Below are 14180 nucleotides of genomic sequence, written 5' to 3' on the forward strand. Positions count from 1 at the left end.
TGGAAAAAAAAATATGCACCATGCTGTCATTTAAACAGTAAAATTGGAGCATTATGCTTTATCCAGCGCTTGGATATCACGTAGATCTATAGCACACTAACAGAAATCTTCTAAAATGTTCTAGTCTTACCAAATTCTTTATTTCTTCCACCCCTAACCTTGAAGCTCCAAGGGGCTAGACATGTAATGCTCATTAACGAAAAAACCAAACATGCTCTCTGTGCCCGTTTTAAAGGGTTTGAGCAGTGTTTCGGTAGACTGGTGAGGATGGGGCTCAGTTGGAGGGTGAGTGTTTTTCAGCAACAGCAGGTCTATTCATTCTGTGCTCTTGTTCTGACGAGCTCACATGTGAACCCAAGAGCTTTCTTTTATGTAGCCTTTATGTTCTGCAAGTTCCTGACCTGCAGAATCTCATCAAGGACCTTATTTATAAGAAAGACTATAAATTGCCTTCATGTCATTTATTTCAGGCTTTCCGCAAGACAAAAAAAAAAAATCAGTTATATCAGGACTATGAACTGAATTTAGAACTACGGTAGAAAGTCAGAAAAATAACAGCAGTGGAATCAAAGTCTGTTTCAGAGAGAAAATACAGTGATGATAGTTCAATCTGTCACGTAACAGTGACTTATGGGGAAAAGACAAACACCACCACACACAATAGACACCACTGCATAAGGACACACACAGAGGCTCCCCTGAAAATAGATGTGCACTGGGCAGAAACTCAGACACAGAGAGAGAGAGAGAGAGAGAGAGAGAGAGTAGGAAGAAAGAAAGAAAGAAAGAAAGAAAGAACGAAAGAAAGAAAGAAAGAAAAAGAAAGAGCTGTTCAGTGAGGGGTCCTGGGAGTGGGGCTCAGAGCAGGCAACGTCCAGTCTGGCAGGAAGCGTTGTGTGTTCTCGGAGACGTGCCTGGAGTGGCCAAACCATGCTGAGTGCGGGGGAGAGAAACCCAGCGCTACTCCCAAGATGAAGGCGGAGAGGCAGGCTTCCTCCAAAGAGGCAGGAGTTTTTTCACTTTTCCAGAAACTGTGCATCCTCACCTTCTTCCTGGCAGGTGAGTACAGAAATACCTACTGTCATGTGAACCAGGGTCAAAACTTCAGCAGAGAAATGACAAAAAAAGAAGAAAAAAAAAAGCTGCAACTTGCTCTACAATTGGTGTGTGATGTTGCTTGCTTAATTGCAATAATTGTTATGTGTTCTGTTTCTTTTTTTTTCTTTTTTTTTAATTATTTACATATTTTAAACTAGGCAGACGATTTAACATCTTAACAGATGAAAACTTTTAGGTCATGAATTTGATATGCATTCCTTGGCATTAGCTGAATAATTTCAGGACAAAAGTTTGTGAAATTTGTGCTTCAGCCAAAACACTTTGCTTCAAAACAATGTTATGTAATTATTTATATAATTTCCTCCATAATCAAATCAGTAGCGGAAGTTTTTTTGTAGATCTCGAATGCTTTATTTTTAGTGTTCTTGAGGAAGGGTTTGTTTAGATCAGCATGCTGAGACTCTGTAAGTGATGATGTGTATTGTGCATTAGATGTAAAAAGACATTAGGGGAAAGGAGGCTGTTTCATGTAGGAGAACATGTAGCAGTCGAAGCCTGGCTCCAAGCACTACTTTTGTGTCATTGTGCTGTGTGTTGATTAGCAAAATCACTGAGCTGCCACTGTCTGCTAGCCACCAATCACACAAGAGCATGGCTCTCACCCAGCTGGCCCTCACTGGACGGGGACAGGCCTACAATCCTGGCCTTTGTTAGCTTGTCTTGGCAAGCCGTGAACGCCGAGGCCTGTTACCAAGGCGATGAAGACATGCCATGCTGACTCGCACTACATAGTCCTGCTATGGCGGAATAGAGGAACAGCCTTTGAACCTGCTGGAACATTCAGATAGCTTTGCTACAAAATAATAATGGTTAAGCAGCTTTGTAAGCCTGGATAGTATTTAGCCAACATGGCAGATCTGAGATTTGGTCCTGAATTATCTCTCTTTATTCAATCCAATTTGTACAAAGCTGCCAAGGTGACAGGGAGAGTGTTTTTTAATAAGGCATGGTCATAAATTAATATGGAGGCCCTGAGTTAATATTTTGAAGCTGTAAACAAATTATCAAATTTCAAATTCAAATATTATTGGTCACACACACAACCATACACAGTGTGATGTTCAGTAAAAAGCTTTTTTACGACTGTCTGGTGACGTAAAAATAGAATTTACATAAACCAGAATTTCCTTGTATACAAGTAGAAAAAGGAAAAATATAAAAATATAATATGAAGGACATAAAAGACAGATGGCAGCAACAGTATGGACTATATCTGGAATAAAGTGCAGATATGTACAGTTGTATGTGCAGTGCAATGCTGTGCAACATCAGGCTGAGGTAGTTGCAGTGAAATTGCTAAAATATATATAAGGTGTCTAACATATAAGTATATGATGGACCTGAATTATTATGTCTTGGCCACGAGATACCAAAGTTGTAGCCACAAATTATGTAACTTAAGCTTAAGACTTAATATGTAGTGGTAACCTCCTACTTAACATGTGTCCAGTTAATTATTTGGTGGAAACAGGCAAAATTCACTTAAGGTGATATGGTCTAATGGTGTATACATTATGACTCCAGTATGTTTCTCATATACAATATGCTCTCATACTCCAGTATGTCTTTCTTTCATTCAAGGTTGAAGTTACGTGTAATATTATGGATCATCTTTATGCTTAGGTTCCTTTGGCTAATTCAATTGATTTCTCTGTGCCTCATTCATTTTAAAATACAATAGTTGCCACAAGTTATGTACTTAGTGACCATGAAATAGATCTTGAGAAACTTAACTCGTAGACTCAATACATTAATTCATGACCACACCTTATCCTCAAAGGCATGCGTAGAGATTTTCTTATTCATGTTATGAAACAGTATATATTACAGTGTTGTTGGAGCTCTATACTGACGCCTAGCTCCTTGAGTTTACTGGAGTTTCTCTATCACCACCTGTGGTATGGAGAGGCAGTTGCTGTGTTTTGGTGCTGTGTAGTCAGTAACTGACCTGGCTGTTGTTATAGCTAGTTTACACTATGTGTATTTGTGGCAATCTTTTGAATCAGTTGAATTTAATCTCTCCGAGTAAGCAATGTTGTGAGCCTTACTTAACACATGGGTAGTTGTATGTTCTTTCTTGTACTGCATGCAGCTGTAAATCATCAAAATAGCACTTTATAAAGCTATACTATATCTTTTTTACAGACCTCATTTGTATTTCGAGATAAATACATATAGGATGTAAGTGCAAGCAGGCTATTCTTGATGATGACAAATCACATTTATTTACCAAAGTAAATAAAGTAGAAAGAACAAAAATTATAAATTTGTTAAGATACCAATCCAAATGAAAACAGCTTTGGCTATTCTTCGTCAGAGCTTTCCATCCAAAAACACTATAGCAACTATTGCACATTTATTCATTTTACATGGCCTACAGTTATTTGCTCCCATTGTGTTTGCCTGCTATGTGTACTTCCATAATGATCCAACTGCACATCTTGTTATGTAGGTACTATTGCACCGAACCAAATATTAAAACCTATGCACCATTCAGGGTTAAAGTGACAGTAGCTTCTTCTATGGAGTTTTTACCCTTGATTAGACATTGTGGTCACTTGGCAGGGAGACTTGAACTTTGTAAAATAAACTAGCTTGTTCAAAGCCTACAAAGTTAACTTGCTCTTTATCTCAAGTGAGTTTTTATTATGGTCGTACACATTGCTTATTGGAGTTTGATTGCGTATGGTGAAGATTACATGCAGGATAGAAAAGCCTAGGGAGGAAAAACCTAAAATGCAATACACAGACAGTATTGCTTTCCGTTTGTAACATGGGGACAAAGTGCCACACTGAAAAGTAAAACCTTCATTGCATTGTTCTTTATAAATCAGCAAGGTATTGCATTTTTAAGAATTAAATGCTGACTCCTTGTCTGAAGTGAATGTAATTCCCTGATGCATTGCATTTCACTTGCATCAGTTTGTTACAGTCATGCCACACTGAAATGCAATCACTGTCCAATTGCAGCTGCACTCAGGGGCATGGCTGTAGGTGGAAAAGTGGAGAATGGCCTGTACTTTTTAGCTAGTAAGGAGCAGCCTGCCATAGACAAAACCTCTGTGTAAAGATTTTTTTTCATATTCTGACAATATTCCTTTTCTTATTTTCATTCTTTTCATTTACGCTGTGTAATTATGCATCATAAAAGTGTTTTGTTGGAGAATTTCTTTGAATAAATCTGACAAGACATTTTTGAACTGATTTGTTTTTAATTGTCTAATAATCCTTAGAGCAAAGCAACAGTACAGTTTTCAGAGCATGCTTCTTTGAGCATGCTTGTTTGACTTAAAAAACAAAAGGTTTCAGTCTATATGTGCATTATTATCCTACAAAGGATTAAGGAGCTATTGGTGAAGTTGGCAGGCAGTTTCTGCTTAAACATGATGTTTGACTCTTATGTGGTAGAATATCATCTGAAAATAGTAGAGAATGGGAGTTTATTGTTACACATAGATTATGAATTCATTAATGTCACCGATGTGTCTTGTGTCATATTTTGTGTTTGCATTAAGTCGTCAGTGGAGTGAACATCACCTGCCCATCCTCTGTCATAAGAGGTACCCTAGGTGGCTCGGCCCTACTCTCTGTCAGCTACACCAGCACCAGCTCAGACAGGCCCGTCATCAAGTGGCAGTTGAAGAGGGACAAACCCGTCACTGTGGTGCAGTCTATTGGCACTGATATCATTGGAAACTTGCGGAGCGAGTACCGAGGCCGCATCATGCTCTTCGAAAACGGCTCACTGCTGCTCAACTACCTGCAGCTGTCAGATGAGGGTGCCTACGAAGTGGAGATCTCCATCACTGATGACACCTTTACCGGGGAGAAACACATGAACCTCACTGTAGATGGTAGGCAGGGGAAGGAGAGGTTTCTTTCAGCATGTAGCTTACCACTTACAGCTCCAGCACAAATACACTGGTGTTTTTCAGGTAACATTTCAGGTCAGGTCACCTGAAATATGTCAGAAACTGCTGAGGGTTAGCTCTGAGATAACCCTCAGCAGTTAAGATTGTTACTGGGTCAAAGTTGGAAAGGTCTTTCAAAACAGCAAAATAATAATAAATACAATAAAAATGTAAAATGTAATATGAATTCATTTAAATGTTTAATATACATTTGAATTTGAAGTTGAAGATTGGAAAAAGACCAAGCAGTGTATTCCCAATCTTAAACTGCAAAATTCAGTGAGCTTCAGATTCCTGTTCTTGGCTAACAGAAATGAAACCCAATGTGGTTGTAGCCTGTCTGCCAACTATCTGCTTAGTGGGGTCCAAAAGTCTGAGAAAGAAAGTAAATATTCAATATCTTGAATGTTTAGTATTCAAAATTCTGCACTATTATAGGTCCCTATTTAAATGTAAGCAAATCTGTGATATTGACCATGTTAACTGCTTTGTACAAAAGGTCAGATTTTCCTCATGCCTAATCTCTTCTATTGAGGCATGTGTTTAGACGAAACTCTGATGGATTTGATCTAAAATGGATCATAAGGTTTTGTGGAGTCCATGCCAGCTCAAGTGCACACTGTCATTAAAGCAAAAAAGGGGACACACCAAATACTAAGAAATTCGGAAATTCATGTAAATATTTCAAAGATTCTACTTTCACCCAAGTCATTGCCAATAATATAATTTGTAATAAAAATACTTTATTCACACCTGTGCATCTGCACATTCATGCAGTTATCTAAGCAGCTGATCATGTGGCAGCAGTGGAATGCAAAAAAATCAGCAAATACAGGTCAAGAGCTTCAGGTAATATTCACATCCCACATCAGAATGGGGGAAAGTGTGATCTCTGTGACTTTGATCGTGGCATGGATGTTGGTCCCAGACAGGCTGGTTTGAGTATTTCATAAATCTCAGTATGCACAAAACATCAAACCTTGTGGTGGATGGGCTACAACAGAAGACCACATCAGGTTCCACTCCTGTCAGCCAAGAACAAGAATCTGAGGCTATCATGGGCACAAGCTCACCCAGACTGGACAGCTGAAGACTGGAAAAACATCATACATAAATATATATATATATATATATAAACACACAATAATAATATTGCATTGTTATATAGTGTTTACCCATGACAAAAACTGATTAAATATCACTTGTTATGGAAACTGAAATAAGCTGCTCAACAATATTCCTGCAGATTTTAAGATATAGATCAACTATGTTAAATGTAACATTATGCAACACAGCCACTGCAAACATTTCAGTTATGAATATTTTTGTGTCTTTCCTTGCCAGTTCCTGTGTCCAGGCCATTTGTGCACTTGGTGGCTTCCTCTGTGCTGGAGCTTACTGAGCACTTTACACTGAACTGCACTCATGAAAGGGGCACAAAGCCTATTTATGGCTGGCTGAAGGGTGGGAAGCCTCTGACCAATGACTCGCGTCTGCTACTGTCACATGACCAGAAAGTTCTGACTATCTCCAGGGTGCTGATGTCAGACGATGATGTCTACACCTGCACTGTGGAGAACCCCATCAGCAGCATGAAGAGCATGCCTGTCAGACTCACAGTCTACAGTAGGTGCAGGGATTGCTTCTTGCTCCATAGTACATTTTGTTAGAGATACTTAAAGGAAAATTTAATCCTTTTTTCCAATCTAATCTCTGTCTAGTCTGTGTAGCATATGAGAGGTTACCAAGGAGAATAGTTCTGACATATTTCCCTGTACTGAACAAATGTAAGAAAACATATTGACTCAAAACCCACCTTTAATGGAAGCCTAAGTGGAGCCTAACTCTATTAAACTTTTCAATAAAGATTCTAAGATGTCTTATCAAAACTGTTCTATATAACACTGTAATTCTGAATAACTTTCAAAGCAATACAGTAAAAAGCACATGGTTACCAGTACACATGCAAACTGAAGCCAATTCACTAGCACTAGGTGAAATAGCTTGTGCTTGTGCATTTCTAAACTGCACACTTACGATGAATAAAATAAGTGAAATCAACATTATCATCATCTAGTTGTAGTTAGTCGCTCACCATACAGATGTAAAGGCCTCAGTTAAGAAACTCTGCTCTGAAAAACACCACCGGGTAACCTAGCTAACTTAAACATGAACAACGCTAGCAAACAGCTAATATTCTTGGGTCAACATACAAATAGAAGTGCCACAGTTTCTACCTGATTGTGCAGGGATACCACAAAACTTTGGGGAAAACACAATAACCTGGAACTAGGCTTCTTTTTTTGATCTGTGATTATGAATGGCCAAAATTATCCCCTTGGAAAGAGTGGTTTGAACCCTGAAAGCAAGAATTATACAAATTTAGTGCTTAATATAGTGCAAATACTTTTGAATGAGGGTTTTTTTTAAACATGTGCTCTGCTCCCAAGTGGCACAACTGAAAAGCCGTCACCCTATCTGTTGTGCCCTTCTACAATACATAACATTCTTGGCCAGAGATTGTGAGCTTGAATCCTAAAAATGCCAAGTCTTGAGTCCAAAAGAGCAAAATTAGCCATGATCGATGGGTGGGAAGGATGGCATACTCTCTCTCGTCCATCAATCACAGTGACACTAGCCAATCATGGGCATTTGTGAGATCATGTATGTGGAAGAGGGTAGACAGCGCTTTCCTCTGAATGTTTTACACTGCCCTGCGACGCAACATGTGCAGCAGTTTGTAAAGGTGCAGTCGGTTAGATTCAGATGTCTCAGAGGAAGCATGTGTTAGCCTGCACACTCCCTTGTTATTGGGTGTCAATACCAAGTTAGGAAGTTCATGGGGAGAAAATGTGTTTGTTTTGTTTATGGAAAGCTGACAAATCCAAAAGGCCAGAGATGAAATCAAAGTAAAAAACATGCCACGATTCAGGCGATCAACAAACGAACTAGTCTACACAAAGCAAACTAAATAAAAAACTCAGTCAAAACCATAATGGCATGCATGTAAATATAAAGACTCATAAGCTATGAGCAATACTTCAGAGCAGAGTTTTGAGGTGTGTAGTGACCTGGTGAGCTAAACTTGTATGATTAGAAGTCCAGGAAGTGAGAGGTAAGTAACAAGACATGTAATGGTTCAGGTGATAGGCCTTCTAGCAGAGGATTCTAGGAAATGGAGTTTGGGTTTAAAGATGGGATTGACATGACAAAGAGGTTTTTAATTCTTTTATCAATACAGGGAAATGGGTCAAAATTATCCATGATAATTGTCCATACATCACTAATGGGATGGATAAAGTTTGGGGTGAAGTAAATCAAATTCGTTCTATATTATTTCACAATTGATTGTTATACTATATGTTCACTATTGTGTATCACTACAACAAGCGTTGGTGACCTCAAAACCCAAACCTAACCTCATTTAAACTAGCTGCTGTCATATGTGGACACTAACAGGGCTTGCTGAAAGGGCCAGGTAAAGATTTCTGTCCCAGCGAAGCTTGGCTTACTAACTATTGCCTCTCCTTCCACCACTACCTCTTCCTCCTCCTCCTTCTCATACACTACTACACAGTTAAGACACAGCAATAAACCAGTGGGGTTCTGTGTTCACTCTGCACACATTGCCCTTTAAAAAAAAAAACCAAGCACCACTATTCATTCCAGCTCTAACAAAACCTGTAAACAAAACCAAGCCGTCATCTCAGTTTGAGCTCTCAACCTCATCTACACTCTTGTTTCCTTGGAGCACAATTTAAAGGAGTTCACTCTTTGTTTAATTTGAGAGGTAAAATCACTTTACAGTAGTGCTGCATGCATGTAGGTAGAGAGAGATGGATGAACAGTGGCACATGTTTTTCAGCACAAGAGAAGAGCACCATGACAACAGTGGCCTTCCTGGTGTTTTCTTTTTTCTGCAGGACGAAGTTCTCTCTATATCATCCTCTCCACTGGTGGAATTTTCTTGCTCATAACCCTGGTGACGGTGTGTGCCTGCTGGAAGCCCTCCAAAAAGTAATCTCACCTTCTGAGTCACATTAAACTATACTGTGCTTATAATAAGCCTGGTGTTTTTGAGTGTTGTGTAGACAAGGAGTATACAAAAGAACAGCTGTAGATACTTTTCAGCAGGTTTATGGATAACACTTTACTCAAAGGTCCACAAATACTTATGCAGGATTAATAAAGATTATTGACATTATGAAGGGTGTGTTTCGAAACAACAAATGTTAACCCAAATTACAAGCTTTAATGTAAGTCAAGGCAAGTAATACAATTCGAGACATTTTATATTTTTTCCTACCCCTCCAATTTTAAATCTAAACCCTAACACGGGATATATTACAAACACAAATGAAATATACATACTGTTAAAATTTTCATCCATGGTATGCTTGAATGGATCAACCTCCTGCAAGATTGCCATCAGACCCATTTTTGTAATCATAAAAGTGATCTCAAAGCAACTTTTTAGTAGTGCTGGCTTCAAATTGTGAACTGTCCCATGTTGCTTAATAGCCTATAGTTTGGGTTAACCTACATCATCCCCAAACACATCCTCTCCTAATAACATATTACTGCTGGATGTCACAGTATTAATTAATAGAACAAGTTAACAAGATGTTAATACGCTACAATTTCCATTATTAATGGATATTCATATATGACTCAGAGATTGTTAATGCATATGCATCATTATTTCCTCATGCACTAAGGGTTAGTGCATGTACTGATTCATCATTATGGAAGCATTAGTAGTATTACTATGTGTAATAATGGTGACTCTGTTTTAAGGAATATGTATAAGGGGTTAATTAAGGTCTTGTTATTTGTATAATAAAGCTCAAATTAGACACTTGTAAAAGTTTTAGTCACGATGTATTTGTCTTTATTCATCACAACCTGTATTGGTACATAACTCGACATCTGTTAGGTAAAAATGGGTAATTATTGCAGTATTAATTGTGATAATATGCAATAAACACTAAAAACATGCATGAATTAATAACTATTACACCTATAGGTTCTAGGTAGCATTTAGTGAAAATCACTATTAATATCACTATTTATTTACTAAAAAAGTAAGATGTTTTCAATAAACACCTGTCACTTGACACTACCTAGAACCTAAAGGTCTAACATGAACAAATAATGAACATGAACATATCTAATAAGATATGAATTTAGGGTATTATTTCACACTCAATAATTATCAAAACTAATAATGCAGTTATTAGTCATTTTTACATTACAGATATCTAGTTACATAAAAGTAAATAAACATTTACCAAGTGTCTAATTTGAGCTTTATTACATAAATAACACAACCTTAATTAACCCTAAACTCTAAGCATTAATATATGCTTATTTGTGTGGACCTTATAATAAAGTGTTGCCAACAAACCTGCTGAAATTCTGAAAGGTTCCTGGTTTTATTTCAACACTGCAGCAGATATGTGATCTATTTGCTTATTTGCTATTAAGAAAGCTCATCTGTTGATCTGATTTTATAGAAAAAGGCAACAACCTGTCATGCAGAGCAGGCAAAATGTAGAGCAGAGCAATGGCAATCATGAAGGTAACATCTCAAGATTTTGATCTTTTGGCTATTTCATAGGCAATTGAATTGTAAATATCATGCATCCTGTGATGGTGATGTAAAATTTATTTATTTGTATATTCATTAATTTAGAAGAATTAACACTTTATAGTAAAACACTTTATAGTGTTTATATAAGCTACATATCCCCTACATAGCATAGGTCCTTCATGACAACTGACATAAACCTACATTTATAAAGGCTAATTGTGACAGGCTTCAGCTGTCATATTTTTATATTTGTCAAATATTGCTTTTTATCAAAACTGATGTCAACTGAGACTTTTTGTTAACACAAGGTGGTGCCATAAGCTGGTTTAAATATGCCATATTTACATAATGGTAATAATGTGACAGATGTCAGACATATGACATTGCCATAGGTTATAAATGAAAATAAAATAAAATTAACTTTACGCAAGGATCAATGAAAATATACTTAAATCATTCATTACACTGTCATAAATATTAATTAAATAGTAATTATACGAAAGTTAGCCACTCATTTGATTTTACTATAACCCCGATGTGAGGTTTCACAGCGTGTATCACTCCGCTCGTCTGTGTTTGCTACATAAAATTCCACTTCCTAGTTCAAAAAACAGTTACTACAGTAGTGTCATCATCTGTGGACATGGCCAGTGATACTTTCCAGGAATATAACTTTTTACTTAAAATATGAAAGCTTGTCAGATGAAAATGGAAAGAAAGAAGGGATGCCAATTTTACCAAAAGCACCTTTAACAGGAATGTACATTTACATTTACGGAGCAAAAAATAAACATTTGGCCAAATGTCCGAAATGTCACTTACTCAATATTAATTTCTTGTGTATAGAACTGTTGTATAAAAGTAATATCAGTTATACTGAATATCGGCATGGCTGTGATTAGCTACGGCACTCAGTCTACAGTCTCGTGCCTACGACCGAATCACAGCCATGCTGATACTCAGTATAACCTCCCTCTTGCGTGTGCGATGTTGCTTAAATGTACTTTACTTAAGGTTCTTAAAACCATGTCTTACAGTATATAATTTTCGCAGATATTTTCACATCAGGTTTACATGTTATTACACATACAGGAAACACTTCAGACAGTGTTTAGGAAGTGCTCACCTTTGCTAATTTTCCCAGTTGATCTCACTTAGCAAACTACACCCGGTAGTGGAAATTAACAGAATATAAAAACTCTGCTACTGTACTTAAGACTTTTAACATTTTAAAATATCTATCCTTGTTCACGTACTTCATTTCAGAAAAAAAACTCTCTTCATACTTACTGCATATCTCTATAATCATTAATTTGTAAAGCCATGGTGTATTTTTAGCACCAGATAGCTTCAATGATTCGATCTGAATTCCTAACAAAAACTTTACCTGATATGGCAGCGAGAATGAGAACTCATACCCATCACTGTAATCTTTCTATTACTATGTACACTTTGCATTTATCAATGCAGATTGCACTGTGACAGCTAGCTAGTAGCATTCAACAGTAGCATCATGCTAGCTGTCATTTGAGAGATTAGGAATAAAGCTGCCTTAGCTAATATTTTCCCACGTTCCTATGTCGCTTTTTGAAAAAGTCGATAATTTACTATCAGCAACTAAAGTCAGTGTGAGGCAGACATTATATTCTTTTGTGAATCTTTTGCTTTCATACTGTAGATAAATCTAATAGATTATACTTATATTTAGATAAATAATTGTGTTTTTTTTTTTACTGTACACTGAGATACAAAGTCAGGTGTCATGAATTTTGAGTGCAAGTCAGTCTGGTTGTGTATATCAATATTACTTAATTCAGGGCAGGTTTTATGTCATCCTGACATTAAAAATGTTATCAAATAAGTATTAACAATACATATCCATACTTTGTAGTTGCAGTTGATATTGTACCAGGAAGGAGCTACCATAATCGTAAAGGCCCAGGTGGTTTATATGTTCTGAAGGAAACAGTAAGTAAAAATGTCTTCCAGCAACATTAGAGCAGAATTGCTATAAATGTAAGTACAGTTGCACCATTCCTGTTAGGTCGGTTGATTGTATTTTAATATTTTCTTACATAACTGCAGGACTTTGCTGAGGAACAAGAAGAAGAGCCGTGTAACTACATCCACCCTTTGGATCCACACAGTCCACCTTGCTATCCCAGCATGTTCTCCTCTCCAGATGCATATACCTACTCAGGAAGAAGATATCCTCGCACCCCTGTTCCCTCTCCTCCCACAACCCCGACCACCACCATGGCCATGGCGCCTTCACCGCATTTGCGAAGCTTAACACGAAAGCCCCACCCTTCGGCTGCAAGCCCCACCCCCTCACACACAGAGGAACAGTCGACTGTACACGAGACTAGTATTCACAGCCGCATTTAACCACCGAGTCAAAGCACACAGTTAGATACAGAAAGAGAGAGAGAGAGAGAGAGGGAGAGAGGGGGGGAGAGAGAGAGAGAGAGAGAGAGAGGATACGTCTGAATGTGCATGTTCATGTGTAGCTGTCTGGGAAAACCGTTCACACTGTGCCATTTTCTACTATATGAATTTCTGAAAGCTACATACTTTTCTGGACTGAAATACATTTCTTTTTTGTATGTATCTCTACCAAGAGTAAAGTTTTAGCCTTTTAAATCTGGCTATCCCCAAACGTGAAAACAGAGAAAGTCTATTCTGACTTAACTGCAGCCGTTCTGACAGTCAGTATCTGAATTTATTAGGCTTATGCTTATTTCAATATAGCATGTTACTATCCAACAACTTGATAAAAGTGGGACAGTCACTGCAAGCCATATTCAGAGTTGAGTTATGCACACATAGTAAGGATTTGTTTAATACTAAAATTGCACATGTTGGTATTCAGAAATAAAACATAACTAGTTACACATGCAGGGTGGAGTTTGAGTAATGCAGACTTAAGCCCGTTTTTCTTGCATGACATGAAGCAGTACAAAGAGGAGTAAATCCAGCACCACTGTCTGGCCATTTGATATAACCACAATATGCCACGCTGGAATTTATGTCTTGGGCTGTAAATACAGTCAAAAAGCTACGGAATGGCATTTGAAACCAATATTAATTGCATAAATATGACACTATTAATTAATTAATATTGTCATCCCTTTAAAATCCGCAAAAAGTTTTTTTGCATGGAGGAGAATGGAGGATAAAGCATCTTTAATTAAAAAACCCTACTATTGATGAACCCTGTCTTGGACATTTCTGGCAACCTTAGAGGTGTGAACTACACTATATGGACACCTGGCCATCACACCCACATGTGCTTTTTGAACATACCATTCCAGATTTAGTCCTAACTTTACTGTTATAATAACCTCCACTCTTCTGGAAAGGCTTTCCACTAGATTTTGGAGCGTGGCTGTGGGGACCAGAGAATTAGTGAAGTCAGGCACTGATGTTCAGGTCAGGGCTCTGTGCAGGCAACTCAAGTTCTTCCACTCCAGCTTTAGCAAACCATGTCTTCATGGAGCTTGCTTTGTGCACCAGAGCATTGTCATGCTGGAACAGGTTTGAGCTTCTTAGTTCCA

General features: G+C 37.7%; 1 protein-coding gene across 1 annotated transcript; it reads left to right on the top strand.

Annotated features, from left to right (window-relative positions):
* Positions 1-750: 750 nt before the first annotated feature.
* Positions 751-13833, top strand: hepacama (hepatic and glial cell adhesion molecule a). Its single transcript, XM_026924064.3, has 7 exons — positions 751-1059; positions 4635-4973; positions 6375-6656; positions 8954-9047; positions 10547-10611; positions 12515-12591; positions 12709-13833. Exons 1-7 carry the CDS (start codon positions 972-974, stop codon positions 13009-13011), a joined length of 1248 nt encoding a protein of 415 aa, XP_026779865.1. The 5' UTR covers positions 751-971; the 3' UTR covers positions 13012-13833.
* Positions 13834-14180: the final 347 nt, after the last annotated feature.

The sequence above is a fragment of the Pangasianodon hypophthalmus genome, chromosome 14 (genome assembly GCF_027358585.1).
Source record: "Pangasianodon hypophthalmus isolate fPanHyp1 chromosome 14, fPanHyp1.pri, whole genome shotgun sequence".
NCBI classification, from domain to species: domain Eukaryota; kingdom Metazoa; phylum Chordata; class Actinopteri; order Siluriformes; family Pangasiidae; genus Pangasianodon; species Pangasianodon hypophthalmus.

Excerpts from the sequence above, each read along its gene's own strand:
- hepacama (XM_026924064.3), top strand. The coding sequence starts at position 972 with ATGAAGGCGGAGAGGCAGGCTTCCTCCAAAGAGGCAGGAGTTTTTTCA. Across the intron at positions 4,974-6,374 it reads CATGAACCTCACTGTAGATG|TTCCTGTGTCCAGGCCATTT; the intron begins GTAGGCAGGGGA and ends TTTCCTTGCCAG. Across the intron at positions 12,592-12,708 it reads TATATGTTCTGAAGGAAACA|GACTTTGCTGAGGAACAAGA; the intron begins GTAAGTAAAAAT and ends ACATAACTGCAG.